The sequence below is a fragment of the Delphinapterus leucas genome, chromosome 4 (genome assembly GCF_059928025.1).
Source record: "Delphinapterus leucas isolate spDelLeu-1000000601 "Yukka" chromosome 4, BTC_Dleu_Yukka2, whole genome shotgun sequence".
Taxonomy (NCBI): domain Eukaryota; kingdom Metazoa; phylum Chordata; class Mammalia; order Artiodactyla; family Monodontidae; genus Delphinapterus; species Delphinapterus leucas.
In genome coordinates this window covers 69,270,895-69,287,739 of record NC_143132.1, presented here as the reverse complement: position 1 = coordinate 69,287,739, position 16,845 = coordinate 69,270,895, and the positions used below count along the sequence as shown (strand labels likewise).

The window sequence follows — 16,845 nt, the reverse complement described above, 5'->3', positions numbered from 1 at the left end:
TGGCCGGACAAAGTATTTTCACAGATTATCTCTTTCAAACCCCCAGGTCCTGTGATGATACTATTATTACCCTAAATACAGACGAAGAAGTCGAGCTTCTGAGAGAGGCAGTGACTTGCCCAAGACCAGGACCCAGCTTCAGATCCTACATTTCAGTGACTTTCAGAGAACCAGTGAGCTGCCACCTGGGAGTCAGTGCCCAGGCCAGTCTCTCAGGACAGGGAGCTATAGATAGGCATTTAGTCCCCACTGGCCGAGACCCGTAGGGTGGCCTGGTTTTGCCAAAGCCCCAGGCCAGAAAACTGGGCAGTAGAAAGACCCAGGAGACGGTGGGGGTCAAAGAGGAGCTGCACTGGCTTGAAGGAAAGGGAGCTGGAGTTTTTGATGTTTCCACAGCACCTAGGAATAAGAGCCCGTCTGCAGGGAGCTCTGCGAAGCTGGGGACTCTGGCTGAGACAGCAGAGAGGCAGGAACAGGGAGGGCCCTGGACAGGCAAAAACATTTTGTCCTCGAGCCTTCTCAGTCTGTGCAAGACAGGAAATTCCTCAACTCTCCTGAGGCAGCCTGCTTCCCTGGCTACTGCCACTCAGTCAGAGAAAGGAGATCTCTGCATTTCCAATATTGGGCCCCCGGAGCCCACTCCCGGGGCCTTCTAACAAGGCCAAGGCTGCCAGGCTGCCCCCTGTCAAAGGCAGTGATGCCAGGGGCTGAGACAGGATGACTCTGAGAGCCCATCCTCTGGTCATAGGCCCTGTCTTCCCTTGCACTCTGGCTCCACTCCCTTCACACGGCACGGGGAAATTGTCCTCCTACCTACCTGGTCTCCCCAGCCTCTCTCACCCTCATTCACAGAAGCCGTGCTGGGTGTGCTCTGCAGTGCACCATATTTTGTTTTTCAGTGCCAGCAGATAAAAATCAAGTGGCCAGTTTGGAGTTAGGCCTTTCCCAGGTATGGAAAGCACCCTGGAAATGTGTCCTCATGGCTGCAGGCTTCCAGGAGAAGGTCTGGTATGTGTGGCCCTGTGCTAAAAAGAACTCAAAATACCACAGTCCCTCTTCCCCCAAACTTAGAGTTTAACTTAGAGATACCATAGCCTTCTTGGTCCCTACCCCTGCCCCCCTGCCCCAAAGACAAAAATAAGAAGGCTAACAAAGAGTTATTGAAGGTCAAAGCCACCTGGCTCACAGGACGAAGGGCAGGATCAGAGACGGGGCAGCTGGGAGCTTGCCCTGCACGAGGGCCATCCTGTGTGGGAAAGAGACACCAGCCCAACCTAACCTTATGGCTCCTTCCCCTGTGCGGCTCACACGAGGCAGGCCAGAGCCCGGCGCAGGGAGGATTCTAAGGATAATGGAAAGCCTATTTGTTAACCCATCTCCCCAGCGAATGGAGTGGGAATGAGTAGGCCAGCCCTGAACCCAGAGAGCTGTTCTAGTTTTTGTCTTTGTCTAGCCGGCGCACTCCTTCCCCCTCCCAGAGAGAGATTCCGCCACCACCACCCCCTCCCCGTTTTGGTTGTACAACAAACTGTATATATTTATGGTGTTTAATTTGAAGGCTTCACCCATGAAACCTTCACCACAATTTTTAAAAATGAACATCTCCATCACCCCCAAATGCTTCCTTGTTTCCCTTTACAATCCTTCCCCACAATGCCTGCCCCAAGCAACCTTTCTGTCACTATATTTTGCATTTTCTAGAATTTTATGTAAATGGAATCATCCATTAGGTACTCTTTCTTCGCCTGGCTTCTTTCATGCAGTGTAATTTTTGTGAGATTTGTCCCTGTCGTAGTGTCTCTCATTAGTGCTGAGCAGTATTCCATTGTACGGATATATCATAATTTGTTTATTCATTCACTTGTTGATGGAATATTTGAGTTGTTTCCAGTTTGGGGCCGTTAGGAATAAAACCGCTATGAATGTTTGTGTGCAACTCTTTGTATGGATATATGCTTTCATTTCTCTTGTGTAAACACCCAGGAGTAGAATGAATGGCTCATATGCTAAATGTATGTTTAACTTTTTAAGAAACTGCCAAACTGTTTTTTTTGGGGTTTTTTTGCGGTACGCGGGCCTCTCGCTGCTGTGGCCTCTCCCGTTGCGGAGCACAGGCTCCGGACACGCAGGCTCAGCGGCCATGGCTCACGGGCCCAGCCACTCCGCGGCATGTGGGATCTTCCCGGACCAGGGCACGAACCAGTGTCCCCTGCATCGGCAGGCAGACTCTCAACCACTGCGCCACCAGGGAAGCCCGCCAAACTGCTTTTAAAAGGCTCTGTACTATTTTACACTCGCACCAGCAGTGTAGGAGAGTTCTAGTTGCCCCACATCCTTGCCAGACCCCAGTACTTAGGTTGATCAGTCTTTAATTTTAGTTATTCTAATTATGTAGCATCTTTGACTTTCCTGAGGTGCTTAAAATCTCAGGAGATGGTAAAGGAGCATCATGCAGTCATAGAAAACAATGAGGAAGCTCTCCAGTTCTGTTTTATGAGAAACATCAAGATATAGAGTCAGCCCTCATGGGCTCTGCATCTGCGGATTCAACTAACCGCATATCAAAAATATTCGAGAAAAAGAATTCCAGAAAGTTTCAAAAAGGGAAACTTGAATTTGCCGCACTGGCAACTCTTTACATAGCATTTACATTGTATTAGGTATTATAAGTAATCTAGAGATGATTTAAAGTGTACAGGAGGATTTTAGGTTTTGTGCATTTTATATAAGGGACTGGAGCATCTGCAGATTTTGGTGTCTGCAAGGGGTCCTGGTACCAGTACCCTGCAGATACTGAAGCATAGCCGTATTGTTAGATGAAAAAGCAAGATGCCAATCACTGTGTATAGTGTGCTATCATATTTTTTAAGAGAAGAAAAATTAAAGAGTATACCGATATGCTATTGTGTGTTATACGCATGGACCATCTTTGGCAAGGTGAACAAGGAACTGAAAATCGGTTGCCTCTGGGGAGAGACATTTGGCCAGAGGACAGGGGTAGAAGGGAGACTGTACACATACCCTTTGTACCTTTTGAATTTTATGTTATATGAATGTATCACTTATTCAAAAGAGTAAATACAATTTAAGGGGAAAAAAAGTCTCATAAGATGCCAAGTTTTGGCTCCGCCACTCCCAGCCTCCATCCCCTGGAAGTGCTCCTGGGGAGCCAGAGCCTAGGTTGGACATGGCCTTACAGAGGCCTCATCCTTTCCTGCTGTGAGGCAAGAGCACTGTCGTACCACACAGGGAAATGGGCACGCCTTGTTCCTAGGCATCTCCAGGGCCTCCTGAGCTCCTTATCTGGCAGCGGTCAGTTTCTGGTGGGAACTTGAGCCCCAACACATTCATGTGCTGAGTGCTCATTTCGTCTGTGTCTGCGGAATGAATGAGTGACTGTTCACCCCACGTTCTTTTGCCACGCAGAAAAGAAGAGTGACAAGAAGAGTGAGTACCTCCTGCCCACGGCCTCCAGCAAGCCCGTTGCGCCCCTCTTCCTGCAAGGCCTCTCTGATCTCAGAGTCATGGATGGGAGCCAGGTCACCATGACAGTCCAGGTGTCAGGTCTGTCCCTGCATCTCTGTCCCCGGGGTATACGTGAAAACGGGCATGGTTGCAACATGGGCTTTGCTTCCCGACATCCCGCTCAGATCACTGTCTACCAGAAAGGCAGCCTGGGACTGTCAGTCAGTGGGCCCAAAGAAGTGGAGCCTCTTGGTCCCTCTCTTCTGCTATCTCTGGGCTGGATTTTCTGGATTCGAGGTTAAGTGGTCCAGGGAAAAAGATGGCCATGCTAGAGAGGTGAGGGATTAACTGAGAACATAGTATGGCCAATGTAGCTGGAAGATTGTGAACACAGGTCCAAAACCAGATGATGTGAGAACTTTCTAACCCTTGGAAGGTAAGTCTCAGTTGCTCTATTCAAATGTTAGGGTGAGAAGATAGAACAGGGGTCCTTCTCAAATGGATGGGGTGACACGAGTGTGGGATGAACAGCCCAGTGAGAGATTTTACTGTTTTTGCTAGAAGCCGGCAAGCGAAGCCTGTGGAATATCCTGGGACAGACTTACTGACGCAGGCTCATGCTGGCCTCTGATCAGTCCCGCGACAGCCTGGAGGTCCTTTCTGGTTTTTCAGTTCCTTTTGAGTTGTAGAAGCGATAAAGATGAGTTGGGAGAGAATCCATGGGCTCACCCTTTTAGGGATCCTAGGATGAACTCCCTGCTCCCTGCTGAAGGCAGTCCCGGGACAATGCAGGCAGAGGCTGGGTCCCCTCCCCTGCACATACTCCTCGAGTTGATAGAAATCAGAGGTACCCTGCACCTGGCCTCCAGACACATGCTGGCTACCCCATCAGAGACAGATGATGGTCTCCTCTGTCCTTGAAAGGGCTTGATACCACGCAGCCTCCCTCAGCAGCCGTTCCCGGGGACTTGCTCCCCTGGAAGCAGAGTGCAATGGCTCAGCTCTTTCTGCAGAGGAAACCCTCACAGGTGGCCATTGTTTTATGCCCAAACAAATGGCTAGAAGCTACCTGGGGAAGTAGACTAGTAAAAGTGAAAATGCTCTCCACCATGAGCTGGGTTTAGAAAGCCTGGTACCCATCTTCACCCTTGGACAGCATTTGTATGGTAGCAAAATGAAGCGCTAAGGGAGCTTTCCCTTGGTGAAAACTGACAAGGGAGTTTCTGTGAAGTCCCCATGGCGTTGCCTGGGCATGTACACAAGGTGTGAGGTGTGCACAGCAGGAAACAGTGTGGAACCCACTGATCCAGCTACCACTCAGCATTATCAAGCAGTTTGAATTCTAATTTTAAAAACCATTCTTCTAGGTTTCCTCTTTTATCTCTGAAGTAATATTTTTCACTTCTGGATTCTTTCTGGTTTCCCCAAATCTGTTGTTAAGTAATTACAATGAACATGCACTGAGTACTTTCTTTGTGCCAGATGCTATTCTAGTCATCGTTTCTGTGGGCTGCTAAGGTATTAATTTATTTAATCCTCCCAGTGAACCTTTGAGATAGATAGGGTTAGAATATGTTATGGATGGGAAAACGTATGCAATACAACGTCATAGTATTAAGTAGAGTTGCTGCACAGCCCAGGGAAGCACCTCCCTGACGAGCTCCCCTGCCTCTCCTCCCCGTTCAGGGAACCCACCCCCTGAGGTCATCTGGCTTCACAACGGGAATGAGATCCAGGAGTCAGAGGACTTCCACTTTGAACAGAGAGGCACTCAGCACAGCCTTTGTATCCAGGAAGTGTTCCCGGAGGACACGGGCACTTACACCTGTGAAGCCTGGAACAGCGCAGGAGAGGTCCGCACCCAGGCCATGCTCACAGTGCAAGGTGAGGCTGACCCGCTGACCAGCGGCGGGCAGGGGCAGGGGCAGGGGCAGGGAGGCTTTGCTGCCATGGTCTCTCCAAAGGTGATTTGGAGGCGAGAAAAGCATGTGAGTCTACTTTGTCCCCACCACGGACCCCACGCTCCCTTGGTCCCATCCCAGCCCCAGTGGCAGCTCCCCATCCTACATCTGAGGCTGTGGCTGAGTGGGGCCACCCTTCCCTACCTTCTGAAGCTCCTGCCCTCTCTGGGGTACTGGTGTCAAGCTGTGGAGAGTGCTGGGAGAGGTATCTCCTAACACACTAACACTTTGGCAGTGACAGATGAGTTACGGCCTATGATGGTCCTAGCCTTTAGAGAACCCATATTTAAGAGGAGAGACAAATTAAGCACGCATGAAGCAAGTGACAGCCCTTAATCATACACATGTCATGCAGATCATTGGCACCTATGCCAGTGCCCCTGTACCTTCTGGACAACCTCCCCATGATTTGGATATACAAATTCATGTTAATATTATCCTGTGAGTAGTAACCAAGACAGATTTGCCATGAGAAGGATGTGCTCTACCTGTATGTTCAATAAAAGTGATTTCTGGACAAGCTGTTCTTTGGGTAACACTCTGTCTTCCGACCTTCACTGCCATGGAGAGTTGAGTGAATGCTCTCTGCTGAAAGGCCTCCCTCTCTAACTCGATCCTTTGCTAACTTCAGAGCCTCAGGATGGCACCCAGCCCTGGTTCATCAGCAAGCCCCGCTCCGTGACAGCCTGCCTGGGCCAGAGTGTCCTCATCTCCTGTGCCATAGCTGGGGACCCCTTCCCCACTGTGCACTGGCTCCGGGACGGCAAAGCCCTCTCCAGAGACACTGGCCACTTCGAGGTGCTACAGAATGAGGACGTGTTCACCCTGGTTCTAAAGAACGTGCAGCCCTGGCATGCCGGCCAGTATGAGATCCTGCTCAAGTGAGTCTGCATGACCTGCCAACCTCCTTTAACCCCTACCCCCCAAATTCCTACCTCCCGGCAAAGTCCCTACCTGGGACTGGGAAGCCAGAGGAATCACAGAGTAACGTGGGGTTGGGCTTCAAGGTAAAGAAAGTGCAGGCTTGGTGCTGCTGCTTTTGTTTCTTCCACTTCAGTACAACAGAGGTTCACTGAGAGCCTTCTCCTCTGAGCTCAGTTCCCCAGAGTCCTCTGTCTTATTACATCCTGACTTTTGTTCCCCCATTATTTGGTATATGAAGACTGTGAAGGAGGGAAGATGGATTCAAATTGGAAAAGCAGCAGGATAGAAGGAATGTGTTCATTATCTATTGCAGAGTAACAAATTACCCCCATACATAGCAGCCTCAGACAACAAACAATTACACTCTCATAGTTTGTATGGGTCAGGAATTTGAAGCTGCTTAGCTGGATGAGTTTGGGCTCAGGGTTTTACGTGAGGTTTCAGTGAAGATGTCAGCAGGGGCTGCTGTCTCTGAAGGCTCGACTGAGGCTGCAGGGTCCACATCTATGATGGCTCACTCACAGGGCTGTTGGCAGGAGGCCTCAGCTCCTGGCTGTGTGGACCTCTCCCTAGGGCTGCTTGAGTGTCTTCATGACATGGCAGCTGGCTTCCCCAGAGTTGGTGGTCCAAGAGAGAGAACTAGTTGGAACTTGCAGTGTCTCGTATGACCTATCCTTGGAAGTCACACACCATTACTCCTGCTACACTCTGCAAGAAGTGAGTCGCTTAGTACAACCCATACTCCAGTGGAGGGGAATTAAGTTCCACCTCTTGGAGAAAGGAGTGTCAAAGAATTTGTAGACATTTAAAACCACTGCAGGGACGTTAACTCTCCCCATTCCTTCTTCCTCCCTTTCAAGGTCTTTCTAGGGAACATGGGAAGGTAAGCTCCATGAAGGCACACTGCCGTGTTCCCAGTGCCTAGAACAGTATCTGCCCGTAGTCAGCATTTGGTAACTATTTGTTATATGAATGTGATCCAGAAATGTTCTTCTACCTTTAAAATGTTCTAACTCTTAAAATTCCATGCCAACCCTGGGTTGACAGAGACAGAACGCCAGCCCCTAGGGTTGGTATGAGCATTGAAGAAGAGCACTTGTCTGCACCTGGACTCTGCAAACAGGTTGTGCCACGTCCTGAAGGTGGCTGGACTGCTCTAGCTCGGGTGCCTGCCACTTTGCAAGGGGCTTGCTCTCCTGGATCAATCATTTCCCTATACTGAGCCCATCATGTTCAAGTCTCTGAGCTCCATAGCAATATGGCAAAGCTACTGCCATGATGGAGCATCGTTCCTACAGTAATGACAAAACCCAGCATGTGCTCCATCTGCTTGGGTCCTTTCTGGGCATGTGCTTTATATTTGCATCATTAGCTTTTGCTGCATAACAGATCATCCCAAGACTTAGTGACTTTTAAGAAAATACCCATTTATTATTCATTGGGCATCTTTGGATCTGCTAGGAAATTCTACTTAGCTGGGCAAGGCTCAGCAAACCTCAACTGAGCTAATAACATGTCTGTGGTCAGCTGATGAGATGTTCATGGGCTGACTGGTCATCCTACCACCATCAGCAGTATGCTCAGAACACATCAACGGCCTTTGCCTTGTGTCTGAACCATTTATTATCAGGAAGGCCAATCTGCCTCCAAAATGGAGAGGAGATAGTTCCTTCTTCCTCTAGGCCAGTACAAACAGTGGAAACTGATGGTATGTTAGAATAGAGCTTGCCTGTATGAAAGGAGTGGTGCTTGGAGATAATACTCATGTAATCAAGCTAGACATCCTAGAAGAGATGAGGTTTTTGTGGGATTCTGAGGCAAATGAGTAAAGTCTCGTTGGATAGGCTGAGCACGAGAGGGTAGGAAAGAACAAAGCAAGGCTGTGGAAAGTCTGCCAGGCCAGAGTGGAGGGTTGCACTGGGAGGTCAGCAGGCAGACTGTCTGGGCCCAGCTGGGGACAGTCATAAAACTTAGACTGTCCTAGCTGGAAGGGACTTCAGAAGTTATCTAGCCACCTCCTTGTTTAATAATGGGGGAAGCTGAGGCCTCAGGGTCACGACCACCCAAAGGTGAGTAGCAGAGCCTAGACTGGAACCCTAGCTCTGTCTTTAAATCAGATGCTCCTCCATTCTTTGTTTCAGTGCACTGGGAACTTGGGAAGCCTGGGACATCGCACTAGGGTCCCCACACGTGCAGCCCTTGCCCCTTTTCCCTCCGCAGAGTCCAGCCTCTTCATTCCTTTGGGAGGCTGCTGCCCTGGCCTTGGCTTTGTCCCCAGTGAGAAGGAGCCAGTCCGTGGAAAGTTGCCCTGGGGAGTGTGTGCCAGGCCTGCCAGGGGGCCCGCTGCCCTGTGGCTTTTCTCAGACCCAGACCTAGAGAGAAACCAGACCTAGACCCAGGACAGAATGCCTTTCAAGGAGGGAGACTAGGAGGCTGGGAGGAAGCCAGGCTGAGGGTGGGGGTGGGACAGGTACTCTCTGTCCTGCTGAAGTTTGGGGTACATACGGGTGGTTGGTTTCTACCTCCCCTTCCCTCCCCTAGCCCTTGTCTTCTGAACTAAAAGGGGAAATGTCAAAAAGTCAGCTCCAACTTCCAGCTGAAATATTTCAAAAATTGATACTTGCCAGGAAATTAGTTCTTTAAACTAATTTTGCATATAAAATCCATTCCAGGGGTGGGTAATTCAGAGTGGGACAGCGTCCAAGGCTTTGTAGCCAAAGACTGGGGCTTCTTATTCAGGGTTTAGGAGGCAGGGAACACAAAGGATTCTGTTAGTTGTAAAAGGTACAGCTTACAGGGCGACAGCCGCATGTCCTCTGTGGCAGCACCTGGGCTGTGCATGGGGGTCGTGCCTCAGTCTCAGGCCTGACTTTGTAACTGAATACAGTATGTGCAGGCACCAAAGAGGGCCAAAGGGACTTCCCTGGTGGCGCAGTGGTTAAGAGTCTGCCTGCTAACGCAGGGGACAAGGGTTCAAGCCATGGTCCGGGAAGATCCCACATGCCACGGAGCAGCTAGGCCCGTGCGCCACAACTGCTGGGCCTGCCCTCTAGAGCCCGCGAGCCACAACTACTGAGCCCGCGTGCTGCAACTACTGAGGCCTGTGTGCCTGGAGCCCGTGCTCCACAACAAGAGAAGCCACCACAATGAGGAGCCCGCGCACTGCAAAAAGGGGTGGCTCCAGCTCACCACAACTAGAGAAAAGCCCGTGCAGCAATGAAGACCCAATGCAGCCAAAAATAAACAAATAAATAAATTAAAAAGAAAAAAACAAGAGGGCCGAAGAGGCTGATCAGCTGGTTAGATTATCTGGGGTGTGGCTTCCAGGCAACAGGCCTCTCTGACCTTTGCAGGCTCCAGAAGAACCCAGGATTAGCCTTCAAAGTCTAGCAGAGACTTGGGTTTGTGGCTGTAGGCATAGTGACCCCCATGCCAAGGAATGATATACATAGTGGGCCAGCCATGGTATCCCAAGTTCTCTACCTCCCATCTGCCCCCTCAGACTGCCTGGGTACCTCAGGGTGAGGCCTGGGGAAGGCCACCTGTACCTGCCTCCTTCAAGGCAGGTAATAGGAAACAACAGAAGTGCTTACCTGCTTCCCCCATGGGGAGATAGAGCTTACTCCAGCTTGGGGGTCAGGGCACCCCACCATTTAGAGCCTCTGAGGGGCTTGGCGAGGGCACAGCAGGGCCATCTGGTCAGTGTCTGCTCCTGAGTTTTGCACCTGGGCTGTGTGCTACTTGTGAGAGGAGGAAACTCAGCTGAGGGGGTGTCAAAAAGGGCTCCCCAGAAAACATGGCCCTTGGGCATCTTGTTGTCCTGCCCCACGCCAACCCCAGGCCCCGTACCCTGTGCTTGAAAGAAAAGTGGGAACAGGGTGGGCTCTACTGGCCAGCAGCCTGGCAGAAGGGGGGTGCCAGGGGGCTGGGCCTCACCCCCAAGGGACCTCCCATGGTTGACCCAAGCCCTGTTAGCCTTCTGTGCTGAGTTCTCAGGATGCTCTGAGGGCCTCCCAGCTTTCCCAGGGCCTGGCACTGAGGAGGCACCTAACTGCTGTTTGTGGAGCACAGGAGCACCCTGGGCCCTCAAACTCCCCAAACCTTGAATCTGCACCCCCAAGAGCTTGAGCATTGAGGAAGGTGACCAGGAGGGGACCCCAGAAGATGAGAGGAGGGTTAGGGAGCACGAAAGATCAACCTCTCCTTCTGTCATGTGGGTGCCAGTGTCTAGGAGTGAACAGTGACCCCCCGGGACCCTCAAGAATCATCTGTCACACAGTGGGCTGCTGGGGCCTGACCCGGAGCTGGTCCTCCATTGGGAGGGAGGCCAGGCAAAGCAAGGTAGATACCCACATGCATCGGCAGAGCTACGGGACACATGCTCAGCTCTCTGTCCACGTGGGGGTGACATAACACACGTTCCCAAACATGGGCCTGCAGGCACAGGTGCCCATCAGGTGGAGCCCACATACCTGCAGTTGATATACACATAAACACAGAGACACACACAAACACACACATGTCCCAGAGTAGATTTGTACTGATCAGCAACCAGTAGGGTGGGATGGGAAAGTTACAGGTCTTGGATTCAAGTAGACCCAGGTCCCAACCCCTTCCCCTGCTAGCCAGCTCTGTGAGTTTAGGCAAAATTACTTAACCTTGATGAACTTCATTTTTCTTACCTATAAAAACAATGCTGGGCTTCCCTGATGGTGCAGTGGTTAAGAATCCTCCTGCCAATGCAGGGGACACGGGTTTGAGCCCCGGTCCAGGAAGATCCCACATGCCGCGGAGCAGCTAAGCCCGTGTGCCACAACTACTGAGCCTGTGCTCTAGAGCCCACAAGCCACAACTACTGAGCCCACGTGCCACAGCTACTGAAGCCCGAGCACCTAGAGCCCGTGCTCCACAACAAGAGAAGCCACCGCAATGAGAAGCCTGTGCACCGCAACAAAGAGTAGCCCCTGTGCACTACAACTAGAGAAAGCCCACACACAGCAAAGAAGACCCAACACAGCAAAAAATAAATAAATAAAAACAAAACAAAAAACAATGCTGACCCCAACCTTTCAGAGCTGCCATGAGTAAGTGAGATGGATTGTGTCTACGGTAGGGTCTGGGGCATGTGCCAGCCCCTGAAGTGCAAGTAAGATGGCCAAGTGCAGGGAATGAGTGCGAGACCCCAAGAGCCCAACACTGCATCCCGGAAACTCCTGGGCCTCCCTTTCTTCCCTTTGCAATGAATGAGCAGAGCAGTGCTCTGAGCCTCACTGGGCTGTGTGGGGACAAGAAAGATAGTGGCTGCAAGTCATGAAGGCTGGAAGGTGCTGCATACGACGTGGTTATTATCAGGCAGAGTCACCTTTGGCTCTCAGATCTGCCCCTCCACTTCCCCTTGTCTGAGCAGAACCTTCTTGGCTGGTCAGAGCCCAGAAATGCCAGCAGGTGGCAGCCTTGTGGGGTCAGAGGGCTGATCTGCTGTAAGCCCAGCACAGCGAGCCTGGTTGCAGCCCCTTTCCTGAGCAGAGGGGCCTCAGCTGGTCATGAACAGCTTTAACAATGGGCTGAAGAATCCGGAGCCCTCTCCATCCAATGGAAGAAGAAAATGGGTCACCCTTGTAGGGAGATACCTGTTAGGTTTTTAATACGAAAAGTTCTGATCTGAGGGCATTCGCCGATGGGTAGGGATTGGAGGGTATTTTCATTTCATGAGCAGGTGAAGGGGACCTTAGCTGCTCCGTGGCATGTGGGATCTTCCCGAACTGGGGCTCAAACCCGTGTCCCCTGCATTGGCAGGGGGATTCTTAACCACTGCACCATCAGGGAAGCCCAGCATTGTTTTTATAGGTAAGAAAAATGAAGTTCATCAAGGTTAAGTAATTTTGCCTAAACTCACAGAGCTGGCTAGCAGGGGAAGGGGTTGGGACCTAGGTCTACTTGAATCCAAGACCTGTATCTTTCCCATCCCACCCTACTGATTGCTGATCAGTACAAATCTACGGGTAGGGGCACCTTGTGAGGAGAAGGAATAAACCACCTCTGTATTAAGGGAGCATGGAGTCAGACTCAGGGTCACTGGGCAGGCTGACCGGGGCCACAGTCTAGACCAAGGGGCTCCATCACAGCCCTTAGCTGTGTTAGTCTTCACTCTTCCTTGACTGAGTGATGGATTGATTGTATAATTTTTGTAATATACTTACAGAAAAGTAGTCCTACTTCTGGATGCCTACCGTAGCTATTGCCCAGAAGATTCTTTTTTTTTTTTTTTTCCTTTTTAAACAAGAGCTGGAAAAATAAAGCGTGACCAAAGTGGGGGAGGGCCCTGCCCTAAATCTAGGTCTGGTGTGGGTGTGTTAGGGTCACAGCTTAGCCCAGGGTCCTGTCTTCCCTGGGGTCAGCCAGCCAGCCCATGGCCAAGTTCCTGCCTGCCCCGCCCTCCTCACAGCCCTAGGCTGGGCAGGCCCTTGGCCCAGAAAACCTCTTGATCTGTACCGATCCCTTGAATTCTTCAGGAACCGGGTTGGTGAATGCAGTTGCCAGGTATCACTGATGCTACAGAGCAGCCCTGCCAGAGCTGTCCTGCGGTGAGTACCACCCAGGGGCTGCCCAGCCAGGCCCCGTGCCACCACCCGCCCACCTTCCTCCTGGTCCCAGCAGGCCCAGCCCAGCAGCCCCAGATTGTTTGTATCCTCCAGTAGAGGCTGCCCGAGCCAAGAGGGAGAGATTGGAAGGGGAATGAGGGAGGGAGAGCAGGGGAGGAGAGGGGGGTGAAATTTTTTATTTATTTATTTTTTTTTGGCATACACCCTTATAAGGCTACTGAAGTCATTACCGATGTAACAAACCAACTAAGCAAGCAAGCGCCTCTCACCAAAGTTCCCTTCTATAAACACGGCCTGGCCAGCCCCCCTCCCCTCCGCCCTCCTTCCCTCCCTGGGGATTTGCTCTCCCCGACGTCTCTTTCTTACCCAGCCCCTTTTCCTCCTGCTACTTTCCTTTTTCCCTTCACTGGTCGCAGGGGAAGGGAGCCTGCCAGCGGTGAGGGCCTCTGCAGCCGGGGAGCTGGCGCTGATGGTGGTGGCGGTGGCGGCTACGGGAGCCTGAGGCCCGGCTGGCCAGCAGGAGGGCAGGGCGGGCCCGACGAGGGAGACGGCGAGGGCGTGCGTGGGGTGCTCACGCGGCGTGTGGAGACGCGGCAGCACACCGAGGAGGCCATCCGCCAGCAGGAGGTGGGGCAGCTGGACTTCCGCGACCTCCTGGGCAAGAAGGTGAGTACCAAGACCTTGTCTGAAGAGGACCTGAAGGAGATCCCAGCCGAGCAGATGGATTTCCGCGCCAACCTGCAGCGGCAGGTGAAGCCAAAGACTGTGTCGGAGGAAGAGCGGAAGGTGCATAGCCCCCAGCAGGTGGACTTCCGCTCTGTCCTGGCCAAGAAGGGGACCCCCAAGACCCCTGTGCCTGAGAAGGTGCCACCTCCAGAACCTGCCACCCCAGATTTTCGCTCGGTGTTGGGCAGTAAGAAAAAATTACCTGCAGAGAATAGCAGCAACAACTCTGAAGCCTTGAATGCCAAGGCAGCAGAAGGTCCCAAGCCTGTAGGCAATGCCCAGCCTTCAGGGTTTCTGAAAACCGTGGGCAATGCAAAGCCGGCCGAGACCCCCAAACCCATGGGCAATGCCAAGCCGGCTGAGACCCCCAAACCCATGGGCAATGCCAAGCCTACCGAGACCCCCAAACCCTTGGGCAATGCCAAGCTGGCCGAGACCCCCAAACCCTTGGGTAATGCCAAGTCAGCTGAGACCCCCAAACCCATGGGCAATGCCAAGCCGGCCGAGACCCCCAAACCCTTGGGCAATGCCAAGCTGGCCGAGACCCCCAAACCCTTGGGTAATGCCAAGCTGACTGAGACCCCCAAACCCTTGGGTAATGTCAAGTCAGCTGAGACCCCCAAACCCATGGGCAATGCCAAGCCGGCCGAGACCCCCAAACCCTTGGGCAATGCCAAGTTGTCCGAGGCCCCAAAACCAGCTGGGAATGAAGAACTTAAGAAGGAGGTTAAGAATGATGTGAACTGCAAGAGGGGCCATGCAGGGGCCACAGATAATGAAAAAAGACCCGAGAGCCAAGGGACAGCCCCAGCCTTCAAGGAGAAGCTACGAGATCTCCGTGTGGTGGAGGGTGAGAAACTGCTGCTCCAGTGCCAGGTGTCCTCTGACCCCCCAGCCACCATCACCTGGACCCTGAATGGAAAGACGCTCAAGACTACCAAGTTCATTGTCCTCTCCCAAGAAGGTAACACGGTTGGGGCCAGGAGGAAGGGTAGCTCTGTCCCAGCCACCGTCAGCTCCTGGAGCCCTGGCTTGTTGATGGTGTTGGTAGCCCAGAGCCTGGGTGGGAAAGGCCACTCTCTGTGCCCCTCACTCACGGGATTGGTGCCCGCCACACTCCATGGCTGGGGGACAGGGGTGGGTGCCTGGTCCCCCAGGCACATTCCCAGATCTCGGCATCTGTCTGGCAGAGCCCCCTCATGGCACCCCTAGGCGTGGCTCCTCAGAGCAGGCCTGGGCTAATGCCCAGCTTTGGCCCAGAGAAGGCTCCGATCATAGGCTTGGAAATGGGGGCACTGGGGTTAGGGCTGACCAGGGGCTTGGGGCTGAGAACTGCCTTTGAAGCAGTATTTTAGGTTCAGGTCAGGGTGTGCAGTGACGGGATGTGATTTGGGGTCAACAACTTAAGTCTTGATAACATTGTGTGTTTGAAGGGACCCGAGGGGCAAAGCCAAAACCCCAAGCAGCCCCCACGGCACATACTCACAGGCAGACAGAGCCACTCGCTTCCTAATTTGGATGAGACTTTTGTTTGCTGGTATTTCACATTCTTGGGTTGTGGAGAGAAGAGGGGGGGCCCTAAATCCTGCCATCTGGGGCCTTTCAGGGTTTGGAGTTCTCAGATGGGCCAGTTTAACCTAGAGAAGAGGTGGGGACGAGACGGGTATTTTCTCTGACCCCTCATTTGGTTTGAAATGTTTCCGTAAATCCCAGTCCTGGATGGGAGCTCCAAGGACAGCAGGCTTCCCACGCCCCACTCTGGTGGCCGGCCCTAGGATAGAGTCTGGCCTGACTCGAGGCTGATGCTGGTAGCTCTGGACAGGGCAGGGCGCAAGCTCCCGGGGTCGTGGCATTTTAACCTTGAGGGGTAGAGGGCAGTCAGGGCAGAGGCCCTAGCAGACAGGTCCTGTCAAATCCAGATCAGCTGAGACAGAAGCACTCCCCCCGCTGTGCTGCCTTCCTTCCCGTCCTCTGACGGCACCCCTCTCCACCCCTCCCTCACCCCTCATCTGGCTTTCTTTCTTCCTCTTAAAAACCCTAATGAAGCATTTGAAAATAGCATCCCTCTCCCCTCATGATGGAGTTTCTGTCTTCACTCTGCAGCTCAGACAGCAAATCTGGAACAGCTGAGCGTTTTGAATCTAACTGCTGAAGGAGTAAAGGGGAAATTAGCCAGGAGAGAAAAAAAGGGTGTCTTTTCTGCTAATGTGTTGACACGATAGCTTTTCCACATGAAAATCCTCAGCTTGGTAGGGGCCTCCAGAAGTCATCTCATCCATCCCCCTGCCTCTGCTAGTTCGGCCTTTCCACACACAGGAAGGTATGGGGGATCACCACAGTGGGATGAGATGTCCAGGGGAGTGGATGCCAAGCCTTCCCTGCCACCTCTGTGGGCCCCTCCCTGTTGGAAAGTTTCGGGTAAAACTGACCCAAAACCTTGACCAGGAGAATTTCCCAGGTTACCCTGTGGTGACCTCTCGGGGCGGGACGGAAGGTGGGCAGCTGCCATCGTGGGGACATGTGTGGTCCCATAGTCCTACACGCTGTGAGGTCCGTGGCTGTACCACCCTCGGGGAAGCTGATGTTTGGACGGCTGAGGGCAATGCCCATGGCTGTGCAGCTGTTGTGGGAGCTGCGTGGAACCTGCAGAGCCACCAAGAGCTGCTTATAAACAATCAACTGGACAAAGCAGTGTAAGCACGCCTCAGCTCTGGTCTCAGAAACGCACCTGAGCCCTTAGAATGGGCTGTTCATACCCAGGGTGCCTTGATGTAGCACAGCTGCTGGGCGCCGAGACCCTTTTACACTGGCTACTCCAGTGTCACCTCCCACAGAAAGCACCTCAGACAGACCCTTTAGGTCTAAAGCTGGGGAAGAAGACATGATTAAATGAAGGCCAGCACAGTGAGAGGATAGAGAGAGACTGGGGCAGGGGGCGGGGGGGGAATTATGGAGATAGCCCCCAAACCGACTGTTAAAAAGGTTCTAAATATTTGTAATTCTCCTTTGAAAAATAAGAATAGCCTGCACTAATTGAACACCACGTGCCAGACACTGACCCAGGCATCTTACTATGCTTTTCACTCATTTAATCCTCACAACCGCTATACTGCCCATCTAACAGAGAAGTTAAGCGCTTTGCCCAAGGCTGCACAGCTGGTTAGTAA

The 16,845-nt window shown here is 52.4% G+C and overlaps 1 protein-coding gene across 3 annotated transcripts in view; it reads left to right on the top strand.

The window, feature by feature from the left end:
* MYLK (myosin light chain kinase) overlaps window positions 1–16,845 on the top strand; it is a 125,219-nt gene that overhangs the window by 31,971 nt on the left and 76,403 nt on the right. For all 3 annotated transcript variants that reach the window (XM_089910596.1, XM_030760766.2, XM_089910597.1), the window contains exons 9-13: window positions 3,427–3,564; window positions 5,152–5,349; window positions 6,058–6,307; window positions 12,863–12,934; window positions 13,369–14,642. In XM_089910596.1, the coding sequence (XP_089766722.1) occupies window positions 3,427–3,564; window positions 5,152–5,349; window positions 6,058–6,307; window positions 12,863–12,934; window positions 13,369–14,642 (1,932 nt within the window). The remainder of the gene's footprint in view (window positions 1–3,426; window positions 3,565–5,151; window positions 5,350–6,057; window positions 6,308–12,862; window positions 12,935–13,368; window positions 14,643–16,845) is intronic.